The 19091-nt window shown below is 39.7% G+C and overlaps 2 protein-coding genes across 2 annotated transcripts; both read left to right on the top strand.

Annotated features, from left to right (window-relative positions):
• Positions 1 to 201: 201 nt before the first annotated feature.
• Positions 202 to 10405, top strand: LOC135471593 (excitatory amino acid transporter 1-like). Its single transcript, XM_064750881.1, has 9 exons — positions 202 to 421; positions 1263 to 1876; positions 2592 to 2634; positions 3786 to 3834; positions 4517 to 4688; positions 5281 to 5514; positions 5924 to 6118; positions 8942 to 9073; positions 9578 to 10405. Exons 2-9 carry the CDS (start codon positions 1401 to 1403, stop codon positions 9807 to 9809), a joined length of 1533 nt encoding a protein of 510 aa, XP_064606951.1. The 5' UTR covers positions 202 to 421; positions 1263 to 1400; the 3' UTR covers positions 9810 to 10405.
• A 1765-nt stretch (positions 10406 to 12170) lies between these two features.
• LOC135470614 (excitatory amino acid transporter 1-like) lies at positions 12171 to 18442 on the top strand. The gene is made up of 9 exons (XM_064749650.1): positions 12171 to 12771; positions 13044 to 13086; positions 14535 to 14586; positions 15197 to 15380; positions 15926 to 16159; positions 16663 to 16674; positions 16722 to 16856; positions 17380 to 17511; positions 17856 to 18442. The coding sequence occupies exons 1-9, from the start codon at positions 12224 to 12226 to the stop codon at positions 18028 to 18030; spliced, it is 1515 nt and encodes a 504-aa protein (XP_064605720.1). The 5' UTR covers positions 12171 to 12223; the 3' UTR covers positions 18031 to 18442.
• The last annotated feature ends 649 nt before the right edge of the window (positions 18443 to 19091 follow it).

Raw genomic sequence — 19091 nt, 5'->3', positions numbered from 1 at the left:
AGAGAGAGAGATCTTGGCGACAGGCGTCATGAATAAAGGCATTCCTTTTATTGAACGTCACATGACGTCACATGACGTCACAACCATTTCTTTACTATTATGACGTCGCTAAAATTCTTTGTGAAGGGTAATGAGCGTCGATGATGTTTCCTCGCTCAACGTCGTCCTTGCTCTGATTGTAATCGCGTTGAGTATACACATTCCACATAGACGCCGTGTAACATCCCGGATTCTTTGCCTCTGTGTGTACCGACAGCAGAAATTGCTCTACGTTTCTCGTAGATGACAACACAATCTGTCGTCATATGCAAAGAATTATACCATTTTATACAAAGAACAAACCGTCGAGGGAGTTTTCTTGAGGTTTTCATGATGTAACGTCCATTTCTTGAGGATAATGTTCTCTCATAACAGACAATTGGTGAGTTTTTATTGTAATACATGTTAAAAATTACCCATACAAAGCAGGAATTTAAATAGTTTCGCACCAAAACACATATGTTGATTATTACATAAATAGTCCTTAGCACAGTATGTGCAAGCTATAGGCACACTTGCGTTGCGTTGTTGTTGTAACATGTCAAGTTTAATTCAAACGATGATAAGTTCAACTGAGGTTTTTGTGGTATGTAATGCAATTAAAATATGTAAATGTAAATGTGTATATACAGAAACAAAATCAGTGTCTTACGGAGATGTTTGTCAATCGGTTCGCTTTGAATTTTAAATAAGCTTGAATTAAATCGGACACAAAAGGCGTGCTATGTATTAGAACTCTACGTCAGTGAGTAAAGTGTCCAACTCCCCAACAACCAGATTTGCCTAGACATCCCTGCTTTTTCTGTTCGTATGGCCTTTTAAGTGTTGCTGACAATAATCGGTCGACGACACTCATGGAAGTGTTTGCTCAGTTTTATACGTCCATTAAACATCACTTGTCTTCCAACAAGTCTGTACATCACACGTCCTAACCGTTCATCAGTAATTTATCAAAGGTCGGTGATTTACCTTATGGACCCCTTTATCTTTAGCCCATATAATTGGCCATCATCGTCTTACTGAAACATTCTGAAGCATGGGGTGAAACAACAATTTGTCAAACAAGCAATCAAATATATCTTCCCTGATCACGCGTCGCCGACACAGGCAAACTTGATTCAGTATTAATAAATCTCAGGTAGTTTAATGGGACGTACCGAGCTGCATCTAGTAATAGGTACGTGTAATGCACTTTTCACAGTGTTTAATTTCTTTACTCGTAGGTCATTTTCATGGATTGTTCCAGAATTCCAGGAAAGGAGAAAACTGTTGTCAAAATACTCAAGTAACTGTCACCGGACTAGCCCAACCTGCATTCTGTGGAATGCGATAGAGGGCTTTTTATTAATATTTTATTTTGAATGTCCGCAAAAGTTTCACCCATGGGGAAGGAGGAAACAAAGCCAAAGAAGCGGTGCCTGGCTAGCTGCGGAGAGGTGATGAAAAAAAATGTTTTCCTTGTTATAATTGTGCTGGCTATGTTGATGGGCATCAGCCTGGGGATCGGACTACGTCACGTGAGTCACAAGTTCAGCAAAAGAGACATCTTATATCTCCGGTTCCCCGGCGATTTATTCCTCCAAATGCTCCGGATGTTGTTGTTGCCCTTGATTTTCTCCAGTTTAATATGCGGCACGTCGTCGTTGGATACGCGCTCCTCGGGTAAAATGGGGATGCGGGCCATCGTGTACTACATGACTACGACCGTGATCGCTGCTGTCATCGGGGTGGGCTTGGCGGTTGTCATACGACCTGGGGACCTGGGGAATTTCACCCCGTCCTTCCAGACCGAGTCTGTCCCGTCAAACACGGCCGATACCCTTCTGGATCTGGTCAGGTAGGATTCCTAATAATAACACACGTTCCGGTAAAATATTTGCATGTACACCGAGTACATTAATGTTCTGTGTACATAGTTTTCAACATTTGTACCATAACTGTTGCATATATTACAAAAATGATTACACTACATCGCACCAGTTGTCCGTTATATTATTTGAGTCATGTATGACCGCCGTTTTTCTCCTGAGTTCTGAAATATACAGGAACCAAGCTATTCCTTATAAAAGGACAAATTAAATAACTCGAATAACATTTGACATGTCAAATGTCATTACACAGTCTGTGCGATTAAAAGACCGGGGCCCACTTGTACGAAGCCTCCATATCGCTTTGAGCACGTAACTACCATGGCAACCAATAATATAGGCATTACGTCACCATAGCCACCACGCCCTCGTAACGTTAAGTGGGCTTCGAATAAGAGGGTCTAGACTTTACTTTTCGGATTGTAAATTGTAGTGAGAGTTGCGGCCCCTGATATTTGTAAACAAATCATTGATTCGGATGCGCAAACAATTTCCATATTATATGTTTCAGAAACCTTAATTTTATATTCGTTTTGAATTCTTTTTATAATTTTTTAATATTTTTTTAAATGCTAGCTTAATTTAGTTATAAACGCTATTGTAGTTACAGTTTTTAGTTATAAAGACTACGTGGTTATAGTTTTGTTTACATTCAAATAGAGCTGTTTTCTCTATATATTTCAGAAACCTTTTTCCAGACAATTTGGTTGAAGCGTGTTTTATGAAGGTGAGTTAAAGTTGAGTTAGGTTTTCTATGTTTAATTTGATCAGAAATATACCAAAAAACTGATCGTACTTGTAGTTTCTCGTATTCCAGGGCTACACACAAAGTAAGTCGCTTTAAAGCTATACATTGCATACGATCTCTCATATACTGCAACATTTTAACAAATACGTTTCTCAGATCTTGACACTTGTTGCACAAAATAGAATGAATTGTATCACATTGTAAAACATTTTTCACTATCGTATTAACTAGGAACACGCGTTCTTTCATTTTATGATATGTTTGTAAATGGCTACGATGGTGGAAATGATCCTATTGCAGAATGAACAGATTTTGTCTATCGTTCGTTTACTCTGCATACCTGTGTGCGAAACTTGTCTTTGAAGTCAACATAATAACGATCTCAAACTGCATTCCGGAACAAATGTTGCCATACCTTTGTCATAAAAGGACCCAAAAAGTCAAACTTGACGTCAAAATTGTCTTGGTGAAGCCATGTATCAAATTTCACTTCAAAATATCAAGTTTTCAAAAATGTCGTATAATCCAGGTCAAAGTGGTCGTTCATTTGGCTAAAAAAATGGACAAAAAAGGAACACAACATGGAGAGTAAAAGCAGAGTAGCGAAGACAGTGTGAAATTTGGCAAATAGTGGCACTCAATCTTTGAAACTCAGTCTCGTGTCAATTTACTTGTGTGCAAATATTTAGATAGTGCATAACATCATGGCTTAGGCATGCAGAAGTAGGTAAAAAAATATGCAAACTTGATGTTAAATGCAATTTATTAGACGTCACTTATCTACAATGCTTCAGCTGCTGTAGGTGTTGTCGTCACATTTAATAAACAATGAAACGAAAAGTACGGGAAATTGTCAGTGTTCAAAACAAGATCAAAACGCCCATAATTTTGTTGTAAATGTATAAAATGGCACTCGGATCTCGAAGATGACGTAACTGGCCACGCTAAAGCCGTGCATGCATCAAGTCTCAATTCAGTCTGATGAACCGTTATGAAAGCATTCCGGAAAACTTTATTTTGACATATAGACGACAGATAAAAGTGCAGTACTCTAAGCTACATGTTTAGCTGACTAATCAGTAAATAGATAGGGGCATAAATAAAATTAATTTGTCCTTCATTCATTTCAGATTGATACAGAGCAAGTTCCGAATTACAACAATGATACAAATACCACAGGTAAGTCTGTTTTAAATTCCTATAGGTGTTGAGCTGTCCTATATGCCGTTTGAAAGTGTTGATAATTCGCGCTAAATGCACATAAAAGGGTGCATATCACACTGTATAAGCCTGTTTCTGTTTGGCATCGGACCAAGTCTAATTGCATTCAATATGCCTACAGGTGGCTATAGCCCAAGATATTTACATTTTTTGTAGGATCATAAAGGTGCCATCGGTATTTACTCGTCTTTTCATAGACACGTGGTCCTTGCTGACCTGGACTAACGGATTTTGTCCGAGGTCATTTCCTTAGCTCTGTCCCAATCAGGGTCTCACTGTTTCGGCATAACTTTAGATTTATTTATTTGATTGGTGATTTATGCCGTACTCAAGAATGTTTCACTTATGCGACGGTGGCAAGCATTATGGAGGGAGAAAACCAGGCAGAGCCCAGGGGAAACCCACGAACATTCGCAAGTTGATGCCAGACCTTCGCAAGTACGAAGAATTTCCAAACGTGCATGGACAGGACGGTGGTTTGTCCAAAGTCCTACCCGGTTCTCTGAAATATGAACAGAAATGTATTAAATCGTAATAAGGTTGGAATACCACACAATGTTACGAGATAAATCCTGACTACAAATCCCATGCGGTGTTAGGTTATACAGTTGTGCTGACCTTGCATGTCCATGTGTTACAGTGTATGAGCCTGAGGTAGGAACTGCCCCGGGAATGAATGTTCTGGGGCTAATTCTCTTCGCGGTCGTCCTGGGGGTCATAATCTCATCCCTGGGAGAGGACGGACAAGCCTTACACCAGTTCTTTGTGGCCCTCAACAAAGCCACGATGAAGATGATCGCATTAGCAATCTGGTAAATAATCAAAAAATGGACGGCTTGGACATTGGTCTTATTTGGGTTTTACGCCGTGCATGCATGCTCAAGACAGTTTCACTTAAATTCGAGTATTTGTTACATATGAGGTGGGTGGTGAAAGAAACCGTTCCTTAGCAAGGTACTCCAAATACCTCATGACAAACAACTGAAAGCGAACGGAATCTTGGTTCGAATTTGCGACCTCCTTCGTTAAGGGCTACAGTCGCATTGCTGGTAACACGTTACACGTCATCTGGTCTAAGATAAGCTAGTTCTTCCACATTCTCAAAGATGCAGGCAAGGCAAGCGAAAGAAATCAGTGAAAATATTTGTGGATATGTGTTGTCCACACGATAATGAAATTAACACCGTGGCCGTATCTTTTTAGTGAAGTAGTATTTACTTCAGACTTAGCATGGTGTTGATGTCAGATAAAAATACTGACCTCATGGACAATACATCGCATAAAAAGGGCAGATCACTTTGTAAAAAATATTGACAATCACAGAATTCAGATTGACCAAAGAAATATCAACACGCCCAAATGAATATTCTTGAGGTATAATACTGACTGCCACTCCCTCCACAGGTATGCTCCTGTCGGGATCCTCTTCCTCATCGCTGCGAAGATCGTGGAGATGGAGGACGCGGAGCGTGTCCTTACACAGCTGGCTATGTTCGCCGTCACCGTCCTAGTGGGTTTCATTTTACACGGCTTTGTCATCGTCCCTATCATCTACCTACTCTTTGTCAAGAAAAACCCTCTGAGATTTATATACGGAATGGTAGAGGCCTTTGTCACGATGCTGGCCGTGGCTTCAAGGTAAATGACTTGTATTCCAATACTATTGTCTCCTTTCTAAATCTTTATATCTAAGCTGACCGAGAAAATCAAAACAGCTGACTAATTTTGGTTTTAGAATGTCTTTACGCCAACCTACTAACGTCTGATTTGGGCCTCTTTGTCAAATTAGAAAGTTTCACGAATACTTGCAAAGATTTCTCTTCGCAAGTATACAATATCTGTGGCCACTTTCACAAGACATCATAAGTCCTTTTCTCAGTCGGAACTCTTTAAAGAGATTGATGAGAAAAGTTTCGAATAAAGTTATTTACGATGTTTGAAGTGATGTTATTTGAATAGCAAAATAATTGTAGGAAATTCATTGGGACTGGTCCCTGATTACCAATGCATTTTCCTCGCTACTACGATGTTGTATTTTGCCCTACAGTGCGGCCACTTTGCCTGTGACAATGCGTTGTCTGGTTGAGAATAACGGCGTGGATCCCCGCGTGGTCATGTTCATCGCTCCGGTAGGGGCAACCATCAACATGGACGGCTCTGCACTCTACCAGGCCATAGCCGCACTGTTCATAGCTCAGATTAACAATATACCGCTTAACGTTGGACAGATTATGACCATTGCGTAAGTATATTAGTGTATAGGCTATGTAAGTTATTGATAACCCGTCAGGAACACCACTACGATTTATTTTAGCTATTTTACTATTTACTTATACGATGGCGTTCAGTTTAATGGATGGAGGAATATTTATTTATTTATTTGATTGGTGTTTTACGCCGTACTCAAGAATATTTTACTTATGCGACGGCGGCCAGCATTATGGTGGGAGGAAACCGGGCAAAGCCCGGGAGAAATCCACGATTTTCCGCAGTTTGCTTGCAGACCTTTCCACTTACAGCCGGAGAGGAAGCCAACATGAGCTGGACTTGAACTCACAGCAACCGCATTGGTGAGCGGCTCCTGGGTCATTACGCTGCGCTAGCGCGCTAACCGACTGAACCACGGAGGCCCCAGGGATGGAAACATAGGATTAGAGAATAGGGGTAACTTTGAAAAAGGTCAGTGTTTTCATTGTGGTAGGTCTACATTTCAACATACGTTTATGCCATCGTCAGGAGGACCAATCGGACAAAAATCGATGTATATAGATTAACAACAACAGTTGAACGGAGTTCACGGCAGCTAAACCATCAGTGAAGCAATGAAAAGAAAAGAAATCCAAGTAAACAGAAAGGTGAAAAGGAGGGCGAGGTGTACCTAAAACAAAGCCAGTTCCTTTCTTGATTTTGTTTCGTAATTCAGACTGATTTATAAATTTATTTTTGTACAATTTGTGCCGTGTATTTCCTGACGATGGCGTAAACGTATGTCGAAATATAGGTCTACCACAACGAAAGCCTTGACTTTCTTATAGTTACTTCTATTATCTCTTACCTGAAACTATTCAGTGGATCCAACAAATTGTGGAATGGGAGTGTCGGGTAAACCACTCACCTTTGGAACGGGAATAATGTTTTGTAAATACCCGTTTTTTTTAAATCTCCATATACCCTTCTCAACACGGAGATAACGATCCTGGCCCTACAATATTTGTCAAATAGAAAGCCAGTTCCGCTGAGCTAAGAAAAATCATGCTAGCTATGTCAACTGAAGACAGCGGTCGTTGTGGCGTGACGTCACAATGAAACGCCATGGAATGCGGCCGCAAAGAAAAATGACGTCACCTTTTTAATTTAGCTGCACAGGATATAAATTTAGCGTCTCAGAGAAAAATGACGTCAGTCTGTGCCGTAATTCAGCTACACAGGGTTTAAATTTCATATATCCCTTGTGCATGAGCAAGGGCTGCAGCTCTGAGAAGTTTATGTCAACATTTTAACCCGCTTGATCAACCAATGGCAATCGAGAATCACGGATGGTATAGAGACAATACTGAACATACCATACGTTAAACAAATGAAAACACTTTGCGGTTTAAAACTTTGATTTTACAACAACGGATTCTTTAAATTATACAGATCCAAATTACAACGAATTTATTCGTTCCTGCTGCTTTTCTGCTAACACAGTCTGAGGATAGTTAGCGTGGTACGCGTTAGTGAAAAACGAACAGGCTCCTCAGTGAACAAGTAATTCACTTAGTTAGGCATGATCTAGATCTTTTCAACGAGGCTGAAACATTTATGCACTAAATTTAGCTTTACTATATATTTTAACAACGTTCTTTCAGTGTGTTGAATATGACAGTGCACATAGCCAAACAACAGCGAAACAAACTGTATATATACCAGACTGTAGTTTGAATACGCAGATACGGTTACAGTAAACGCACTTCAGCGAAACTTGTTTTTGCTGTTCATTTCGGTAAAAACAAAAAAAATGCTAATGGATCGGAAATTTCGAAGAAATAACGCATCTGTGTTGTCGATGGTCCGTCGCTTGTATTCCATATAATGCAACCTCGCATTATGTGCCAATTAGAGTGTTAACCATCAGAAAGACAAATGAACTTTTCAATTGCAGTTAATTAGGAAAAACCAATTCTCCTAATATTCTTTCTCTTTAGAAGCCGGTAGAAAAAAATCCGAAAGTATAGGCCACAGTATATAGCACAGTTTGGCTTTAGTTCACTTGTGAAAATAGAAAACAAAAATGCATCTCAGTAAGTTTTGATTTTATTCACAACTTTCTTACCTGGGTCGGATCATGTCAAAGAGTTTAAAAATGGTACTTGTTGTTGCCTCCCTTGGCGCTCAGCATTGCGAGCCTAGAACAAGGAAACAGGACTGGTTGGCCCAGTATTAGTGTAATGTGACTGGGTGAGATGTAATGTCTGGTGTCTTCGGCATGGTTTTCCAGTTGCAGCTGCACTTTGGTGGTATGGAGTCTAGCTGCCACAAGAAGACACACTGTATGTATATACACACACACCTAATGACCCGTCGTTGTCATATGATTGAAGAATTGTTAAACACGGCGTAAAAAAACAAAGCATGCGTAAATTGCAGCCTTCCTACTTTTCCCTTTTCTGAGTTGCCCAAGTACACTTCACTTTCCATACACCAGAAATTACATTTGATGGAACGATCAACCTGTAGCCTGAAACGTTGATATAGCTTTTTATAGCTAAATATATCCGCTATTCCGTCATGGACGATAAATCGTTATCAACAGAATTCAAATATATTGTTTAATTTGCTGATGCGATTGCAACATCTGAGCATCCTGAGCTATTCCAAACTACAGACGAAACAAGATTGGCGTTGGTTTTAATTCAGGCTCACACTGGTTGTGTTTTTGTTGCATTTGACTTAATACCACTTAGCGTGAATCTAAATTTAACAGTCCACTATGCATATGATATGACATACTCCTTCCCAGCTGAAAACAGTTTTCATAAATATTTGCTAAGGTATTGCTTTTTCTATGTCCCCTTCACTGCAGAATAACGTCAGTGGCGTCGTCTATCGGGGCGGCCGCCGTGCCTAGTGGTTCTCTGGTCGTCATCACCATGGTTCTGACGTCTGTAGGCCTGCCTACTGACATCACCCTCATCGCTACCGTGGACTGGCTACTGTGAGTATCATTCTCCACATCTATGTATGATATTGTTGTAAGGTCAAGATACACATTGAAGCGTTCTGGGTATCTACACGTGATCAAGCTTCTCTGCATGTATAGTTGAGTTAAGCTGAGTAATGTTTTTTTTCAAAGAGATCTCTATTTTCACAACCCGTTGGAAATATCATATGCTGCATGTATTCATGAATGTTGAGGGAATTGATCGTTTGCTCCCAGTGCTTTTAAGACATTGGTGTCTTGCAGTTGTTACATAGTGAATTCCAGTTATGCTACAAGAGTATTTAAGACCCCCCCCCCCCCCCCCTGTTAGAGAAACAATTTGACCTATCGACCGACACACAGACGCACAGACACCATACAGTGTATAACTGAAATAGGTTTTACGCCAGGAACAGTTACAATTACATGTTCCAGTGGATGATCTGACATTTTTCTTCCTTTTTGACTAAAATAGTCAAAATTTTGCACTATCCATATACTTTTTTATTTTGTTTTCAGAGACAGAGGTCGTGGTATTGTAAATATACTCGGAGATTCTATCGGCGCGGCCATCGTTGATCACCTGTCTCAGAAAGAGCTCGCCCAATCCGAGGACGACGAGTCCTTGTTAGAATCGGTCGAGCCCGATGTCTCAATGAAACATTGTCACACTACAGTCTCTACAGTAAATGAACAGGCCAATGGACAGAGCAGTAAACAAGTTCAAAAACATGGAAGTGAAACGGTTTAGCACCACGTTTGTCATTTCATGATGGACAACGGTTGATGACATCATTTAAATAATTTCTTTACGTACCGTGGTTTGCCAACAGACGGTGACAGGGAGAAGTAATGATGGGAGGACGGGGTTGGTTGGTGTTTGTCGAGATGGGTTGTTGGGGGTGGGAGGTTGGGGGGGGGGGGGTGAGATCCTTTCGTTTACAATGTTTTAGGAAAGATGTATTATCACATTGTATTTATTTATTTATATCATTGGTGTATAATGTCGCGCTCATGGATTTTACTTGTATGACGACTGTCAGGACTATAGGTGCAGGGAAACGAAGTGCCCGTATTAAACCACCGCCCACGTGACAAACCTCCAATCACATTGTAAGGCAAAGACATATTACAAAGTTTGTGATGGCAAAATTTTCGCTCTAGATTAAATATTTCGCCGTGGATACTGTACTTGCTGTGACAACTTACTGTTTTATTTGTTGTTTCATGATAATGATAATCATGACAAGTAGCTTAATTCTGTTTTTTTTTTTTTGCATGACTATTCTTTTCCTGTTGTTTTCAACCGTTTACCGATTATGCACACATAATGTGATCTCATTATAAATTATTTTCGAATGTAATTTATAAAACTGTTGCATAAAGTTACTTTTATCAGATATAGTCTTCACACCTGTTTTCTGTTGCTGCTTTTCATTCTAATGCGTCTGTTGTGGTGAAAATAAAACCATTATCAGTAACAAGAGGTTGTAAAATACAATAAGATCGATTATCATTTCCTGCAATCTTTCACAAAGGCGAAACAAATTTTTACAGAAACCGTGCGTTTGCTTGATTTTTATGTAGTGTAATAAAAATAGGCACGCAGAGAATAAGATGTGCTGTCTTGGCCTGTAAATACAAGTACTAACATATGAGCCGCAAACTTCCCAGGCAGAACGCATTTCCTTCTCCCTTGAAAAGAGGAACGGAAGGCCCGGCTCCGACGTTTACACTAGCGGAAACTGTGGCCTAAACTAAGCCTGCTCCTTTAGGGAGGCCTTTTTCTGATCCGCGAGTTTTGGTGTCCTAACTTTGAACAGTTCGGTTTAGTCCACTGTTTTCCGAGGTGTGAGGCGACAATTGCCGGCTCAGATGTATAGTAATTCCTGATGTAACAGGTGCATGTTTGAAAAGTTGTACCGATTCTGTTTATAACGAGATTGTGGAATCAAACCAGTGTCGTTATTCCTCCTTTAATTAACTAAATGCCTGGCCTATATTGTAAGTACCTCCACGTGATCTTATCAAAAAGCAGAATCTGATTAGTTGTATACGTCAGTTGAATTTATATGGTTAAACTACTTGTATCACAGACGCACTCTGTATACATTTGTCGAAGATTTTGATCACTAAATCCAGCAGACCCACATCCATTACCGTTACAGGCGAAATACAGGTTGGCCGGGTGTCAGTTATATTTATTTATTTATATGATTGGTGTTTTACGCCGTACTCAAAAATATTTCACTTATACGACAGTTACTTATTCACAATTTGGCAAATAGCTCCAGGTCTATAGGCCTATGTACATTCCAATGAGTAAATGCGTCATTCTATAAATTTGGTTATTTCATTCAAGAATACATGTCGGCCTAAACGTCAAAGCAGTCCCTCACACGGCTTTCATATACATATTTGTTTATTCATGCTTTATTTATGCTGTTTTGTGGGTAGAATATTATACAAGTACGCACTGGGCAGGGTTAATGTCACATGCTGTTGAACATGCGCTCTCGGTCGTGAATGAATAACCCCGTAACAACAACATCAGCTGGTGACAGCTGTTGGTTGAACACAATGGACTATGGTGCACCGTGGGTTGGCCTACTTAGTCCAGGTACCTAACACAGCTTTATATAGTTATATAGCTGTGTGCTAGCGTACTACCGACAATATAACAGAACGATTCACAGTGAACTTTATCTGATTGAGAATTTTATCGCGGACTGAGACAAAGGAGCCAATATGGTTTAGCAGTTAATTTTATCAGTCTCTGAAAAGATTTAGAAAAGTCGTGCACGACCTACTTTCTGGAAGTGGCAGAATTTTCCAAGGCAATACGAAATTTAAGAGCAGAGCTGCCATATTGAGATGCGAGTTTTTACCATATCGGATCTCCATACATACGTGAACGACAGCAAGGATGCGGTGATATTCTTTCAGACTTGAACAGCCAGTCTCGTGTTGTATCCTTACATGGATTGGTTCAGAGTCTCAGGAGTTGGTAGTGGGTTATGCATGCTAACATCTTCTTTGGAGTGAAGCAGGTAATGAATAAATTCATCAAACATTTGTTTAATATGTAAAACCAGTGTATAGATCTCTATATCGGCTTTCCCTTTGGTGAATTAGACGCCCTTCACATCATTAGCACGCACAAACATGGCGGGAAAACATCTGAAGAGAAATCGAGGCTCCGGTGAACCTTCTGAGAAGGTGGCATTGTTTCCAAGAAGATATTCCGATGACATGGCCAAGAAGTGTTGTGTGAGATGCAAACAGGCCATAAGGAGACATATTTTTCTGATCCTAATCTTTACGGCTATGGCTGTCGGCATTGGTCTCGGAACAGGTCTCCGCCACGTGGAGCCACCGTTCACTTCTCGTCAAATCTCGTACTTGCGGTTTCCTGGAGATTTGTTCCTGCAGATGTTGGAGATGCTACTGATACCTCTAATCGTCTCCAGTTTGATTACCGCCACTACATCCCTTAATCCCAGCTCCTCCTGTAAGATGGGAGTTGTCTCCCTTGTTTATTACCTCTCTACCACCACCCTGGCGGTAATTAGTGGAATTATTCTGGCTCTCAGTATACAACCAGGAGCTACGCAATATGATGACGGTGGTGACGTAGGTATTGACGTCACAACCAGTAACCACTCGTCTGGTTCCGAGACGAAAACCATCGACACTCTTTTGGATTTAGTTCGGTAAGTCTTTTAAAAATTACTTATTTATACTATGTGGATATATTTGCCTGGTGCAAAATAGCTTTTTATACAGAAGGTGATTAAAAGTAAACTGACAAATTAGAAATCCGCATTATATTAATATATTAACCGACAAATTCATTGGCATTTTTTTTTCAACTTTCAAGGCAATTATTTCAAGCAGATTGAAAGGAAAATGCAGGTATTCATATGTGATTTTATTGTACGCAAACCTCACGAAAAGTTACGTTGATAAATTTTTATATTTCCAGAAATCTGTTTCCAAACAATATTATCGAAGCATCTTTTCGAAGGGTATGTATAGACTTGAACAAAAACGTGGTCCTAAATATATTACTTAATATATACTTTACAATTTGGTCAGCTTAAGCAAGCTGTTTTGTCTGGAGCTAGCTATCACAACCATACATCTGTGTTATTTCATGCACGTTTACGATACAGTGAGTATATGTACTAAGATGTAACGGATTGCCTAAAAGGTCAAAAATAATTTGATCGTTGAAAATGTTAATCGCTTGCGCAACCTTAGTTAAAAATAAATAATGAAATAAAAGAATTTTCACAAAATTTTCACCTATTGGCCAATATACGCGACCTCATGGCAGAACAATCCATACAACTCACCTTAGAAATCAATTGAACAGAGCATGAAAAGTAAGTTCCCGCCAAAACTGTGTTTGACATTTACCAAAATATTTGCCCAGTCGTTGTGAAATGCATACAGTATTTCAGTAATCAAATAACACATTGTAGCAAGGAATACCCTGTAGATACAGATTGCCCCAATGAGTATGCGTAAATGCATTATCAGTCGGATTTTGAAAATCTTACAAACAGATTCAAGATGGCAATGAATTTCTCTTTATGGATGACAGTGTTCGTCCACATCGTGGCAGAGTGATAAATGTCCTCTTTGAACACAAAAGTGTTGAGCGCATGCAATGGCCCGCCAATTCCCGGAAATAAATCCCACTGAACAGTTGTGGGACCATTTGAAACAAGCAGTGTATCGCCGTGTCACGATGGTGTTCTATCTTGATGACGTTAGACAGCAGCTTCAGGAGGAGTGGTTAGTCATCCCTCAAAATCGGATCACAGGCCTCATTCCCACGATGCGAACGTGATGGTTCTGCTAGATTTTAACATTATCTGGTGGTACAGGTAGTCAAACTTATCTTCAATCTGTTTGTGAAATTTTTAAAATATGGCCGATAATGCGTTTGAGCATGCTCATTGGAGTACATCTGTATCTACAGGGTAATCCTTGCTACAGTGTGTTGACTGGATTGGTGAAATACTGTGTGTAAAATTTCACAACGATTGCATATTTTGAATATTTTGGTAAATGTCAAACATTGTTTTGGAGGGAACTATTGATGCACTGTTTATTTGAATGCATAAGGTCTGATAATATAAATAAAATCACTCTTAGAAATAGTTTTCAGCTGTCTATTTAGCGATGCTGGCATCAATTTTGAACAGTCTATTCCTTTAAGATAAAAATTGCATATGCTGGATGTTTTAGTTTGTAAGTCACACAACTTGCTATAACTAACAGAATGCTAAACAGGAGCCAAGCACTGTATCGTATAACTTTCTACGTAGATGGGTAGATGCGGTGAACAACTTTACATGGGAGGACAGCTTTGTTGTTGTTATGGGTAAGAATGGTGTATAGGCCTACTTCTTGGTTGTGGGTACGTACAGTACTGTTTCAAAAATGCATACTTTACAATCTTCAGCTAACCACAAAGGAAGTGTCACGGAGGGTTCAAATCAGTAATACGACACAGGGTAGGTATCACCTCTTACACATGTATTATTAGCATCATCCAGTCATGTAAATCCTCCCTGCTATATATAATACATGACCACGTTTGATTCACCAGGAACACGTGTTAGCAACACCATGTCTTGCTTGAATATTTTCTGACTCGTGTATATCTAGACCATCGACGACTACCCCGTTCACAAGGGCAAAATTAAGAATGGACTGAGTCAGTTTGACGTCGACGTGTGACGACACAGTTTTACAACTGGCTTCGATTTAAGCCAGTTCAGATTTGATCCGTTTTAAATTTTGGCTGTGTAAACGGGGTAAACATGTTAGAAATGAATGTAGAAATTAAACTGATGTTTTTGTTTTGTTTTGTTTTTCACACGTATCACACGTGTATGATAAGTGACCAGCTGGGAGGAACATCCTGTCTAATATGTTTAAGTATACCCTCGGCAAGGTGTTCCAGCGTGACACCGCTCTAAAAGGCTGTGTATATATCGGAAACCAGGAGCAACCAACAAAACAAATAAACAATCAGTTATTTGTTTGCTTGTTGAAATTTCGCACACGTACATTTGTTACAAAAATAATGAACAGTCTTATTTAGTTCAGATCTCCTTTCAGAGACAGTGACTGTCTATGAACCTATCGTGGTGAAGGCGGAAGGCACCAATGTGCTGGGAATTATCACATTCAGCCTCGCTCTGGGAATTGTCATCGCTAAGCTTGGTGATGAAGGGAGACCTCTGGCGGCGTTTTTCGAAGCCTTGAATATGGCGGTTATGAAGTTGATAACACTTGTCATCTGGTGGGTGATATTTTGTTTTTATACTTAGTAATATTCTGTCGAGTTCAGCATATGCTGGCTTCCTCTCCGGCCGTGGGAAGGTCTTTCAGCAGCCTGCGGATGGTCGTAGGTTCCCCCTCACCCCCCACCATAATGCTGGCCGCCCTCGTATAAGTGAAATATTCTTGAGTACGGCGTAAAACACCAATCAACTAAATAAATAAATTATAAAATTCTAATACAGCTATAGATCAATTTTTATGACGCTGAAATGTTTCTGCTTATGTTGTCTTTTCGTATTCACGGCATGTAGCGAGTGCTAGGTTAACTGGAATTCTTTTGCATGAATCTTACGGGTTGTAACACAGAACTTTGCCGTTGTTTCTAAAAAAAAAAACGGTTTTTATACTAGGCGCACCCGTGTCTTGGATTTTTCACTTACAACCACTCACATCCTCAGATACCCAGATGAATTTAATGTGATTCACAACATCATCCTCTTCTCAAATACCCAGAGAAAAGTTTGTGATCGCACAAACAATACATTACGCTCATACGTTTCACAGGTACGCTCCGATAGGCATTGTCTTTCTCATCGCCTCGAAAATCGTCGAAATCGACGATCCACTGTTGGTACTTCATCAGCTCAGCTGGTTCGTTTTAACCGTCATGCTGGGATTCGCCATCCACGGGATCCTCGTTTTACCCCTCGTCTTCGGGCTCTTCGCCAGGAGAAACCCGTTTTCTTATCTTTGTAACATGCTGGAAGCGATCATCACAGCCTTTTCGACGGCTTCTAGGTAAGCGATAAAATCTATTGTATAAACAAACTTATTCCATTTTCGCCATTAGCTATATGAAGAAATCGATTCTCGTATTTGCGTATACACGTGACATGCTTGAATCCATCATCTCAATGCACATGTAATTTAGGAACATGTAACCAGTACAACTCGGCATTGTGTCATCAAAGCAAGTAAGAGTGGAAATATTTGTGGCTTAAACCGAAATAAATGAGTTTATTTGTTGATATTAGTTTTGGGAAATATTTGGACTTTTCTAGACAATCGAGTATATTGTTGTAACGTATTTTAATATTCTTACGTAGTTACGTCCCAAAACTCGCCATGTGGTCTCCTAATGGTGACTAATGCACCAGTTGCCTGTGTTTGCGGGATGTGATTCGACTGTCAGCCTCGTTGGCATTGTTGATGTTAAGCCTGCACTGTTCAGTGTGCCTTCAATACCAAACCAAGCATACCCACTTAGAGTAAACACATGGTTAACTCTTTTTCCGTTCCAGCGCCGCCACTCTGCCGGTAACCATGCGCTGCCTGATGAAAATAACAATGTTGACAACAGGGTTGTCCATTTCGTCACCCCAGTAGGGACGACGATTAACATGGACGGCTCAGCGATCTATCAGGCGATAGCCGCCATTTTCCTGGCACAGTATAACGGAATGACGCTGAACGCGGGCCAGGTGGTCACAGTCGGGTGAGTAATCATATACCTTATCATGTCCTTATCTAGCTGTGGTTAATTTTCACCACCCTACCATAAACCCACACATACAGCGTGAATGTCAATGAACTAAAAGAATCAGTGAATAGGCCACATTATTTAGTACTTGTACCGTATGATTATATCCAGAGGATTAAGGGCAGTAAATCATTCAAAACAGTATATGAAATTATATTCGGCTATAACACATTCTTTTTCTGCTATTAACTATGCATACGTAAAATTTCCTGTAAATAAATTTTATCTTTACTTTTAGATTGACAGATAAACATATATAATCATACGCCTATATAAATATGTGCATCATTTATACCAACAAAAATTCGTAAATGTAGATTTTAAACATAAATACCAGGAAATGGCTGACTAAAGTTTAATACACTATTGAACAACTGGACCACGAAGGCTTCAAATCTCCCAGCAGTAACTAATGACCGAGCTGAATGTCAAATGTAATTTCTAGCAAAACTGCTAAAGTTTCTTTCTTTTTTGGCAGAATAACGTCTGTAGCGGCTTCGGTAGGCGCTGCAGCTGTGCCGAGCGGCTCTCTCATCGTCATGGTGATGGTACTGACGTCAGTGGGCATTCCCACTGACATTACACTCATCGCCGCCATCGATTGGTTTCTGTAAGTAGAAACCTAAGATGTTGTTGTTGATATTTTTCACTTTAGTAAAGATTTGAATTGCTCAAGTCACCTCAGTTATCTACCATTCGGTCTAAATAGTGTTAAAAAGTGTAAATCATTTTGATCTCAGGTGTCAGCTCCTATCTTTTTGGCAGGCTTTTTCTTTAAGTCAGTCTAGTTCTGTCTGTAAGGGAGTAGAGCTAACTCTTTAAAGGGAACTTTTGCTACAACCATGTGTCTTTGACTGTTATACATATGTTAAAATCAGTTGTAAATCAGATATGCCCCTCCTGAATAATCCTGAAACAGAAAAGTTAAAATCAGTGTTTATTCGTTATGAACAGAGATCGTTTCCGGGCGGTTGTTAATGTGGAAGGTGACGCCTTCGCCGCTGGTGTGGTTGGAACGTTGGCAAGGGACGGGTTACACAAGGAACGCGTCATCGTGGAACACAGCCGGTTCGGCGGACAGAGAGAGACTGCACTGAATCTCAAAGATGACTATTACGAGCTTCCGTAGTATTATACATGCACCTCCGGCAGAGATTCGGCGACTCACTGCAGCACGGGTAACAGATGTTTGAATTCATATATTTTCAAGATGGATTAGGTTTTGTGAAGTTTATTGAACGGTTCATTTGTTGTGGCAGGCTACCACAAGTATACGTGGGATTTGAGATAGCTGCATACGCAAAGCGTGTCTACCATTGTGTGTTATCATACACATGCATGAGCCTCGAATAGCATACCTTGTTATACTCCTTATCTGTCAACCATATTTTTAAATAAAAGTAGACCAGGCGATTTTTCTGCTCAGGTTTCATGGTGTACACATCACTGACAGCATACATGCATACACGTGTATGAATATTGCTTCACATCATGAACAGGCCTGTTATGTCAATATACAATATGTTCAGCCCTATTATCAATATACCATTTGTGTAGGCCTATTATCAATATACAATATGTGCAGGCCTATTATCAATATACCATTTGTGTAGGCCTATTATCAATATACAATATGTGCAGGCCTATTATCAATATACCATTTGTGTAGGTCTATTATCAATATACAATATATGCAGGCCTATTATCAATATACCATTTGTGTAGGTCTATTATCAATATACAATATATGCAGGCCTATTATCAATATACCATTTGTGTAGGTCTATTATCAATATACAATATGTGCAGCCCTATTATCAATATACAATATGTGCAGGCCTATTATCAATATACCATTTATGTAGGTCTATTATCAATATACCATTTGTGTAGGTCTATTATCAATGTACAATTTGTGTAGGCCTAGTATCAGTATACCATTTGTGTAGGCCTATTATCAATATACAATTTGTGTAGGCCTATTATCAGTATACCATTTGTCTAGGCCTATTATCAATATAGCATTTGCGTAGGCCTATTATCAATATACCATTTGTATAGGCCTATTATCAATATAGCATTTGTGTATGCCTATTATCAATATACCATTTGTATAGGGGCCTATCATCCCGATCGATACTGTGTGCACATGGATTATGATATAGATGCAGTGTGTGGATTATTAAGATC

Source organism: Liolophura sinensis, chromosome 7 (assembly GCF_032854445.1).
Source record: "Liolophura sinensis isolate JHLJ2023 chromosome 7, CUHK_Ljap_v2, whole genome shotgun sequence".
In the NCBI taxonomy this organism is placed as follows: Eukaryota; Metazoa; Mollusca; class Polyplacophora; order Chitonida; family Chitonidae; genus Liolophura; species Liolophura sinensis.
The sequence above is the reverse complement of the archived record's forward strand: the minus strand, read 5'-3'. Positions and strand labels throughout refer to the sequence as shown.

Coding starts and splice junctions, on each gene's coding strand:
- LOC135471593 (XM_064750881.1), top strand. CDS start 1,401: ATGTCCGCAAAAGTTTCACCCATGGGGAAGGAGGAAACAAAGCCAAAG. Junction 1,877..2,591: donor ACCCTTCTGGATCTGGTCAG/GTAGGATTCCTA, acceptor TATATATTTCAG/AAACCTTTTTCCAGACAATT. Junction 9,074..9,577: donor GCTACCGTGGACTGGCTACT/GTGAGTATCATT, acceptor TTTTGTTTTCAG/AGACAGAGGTCGTGGTATTG.
- LOC135470614 (XM_064749650.1), top strand. CDS start 12,224: ATGGCGGGAAAACATCTGAAGAGAAATCGAGGCTCCGGTGAACCTTCT. Junction 12,772..13,043: donor ACTCTTTTGGATTTAGTTCG/GTAAGTCTTTTA, acceptor TTATATTTCCAG/AAATCTGTTTCCAAACAATA. Junction 14,587..15,196: donor AATCAGTAATACGACACAGG/GTAGGTATCACC, acceptor ATCTCCTTTCAG/AGACAGTGACTGTCTATGAA.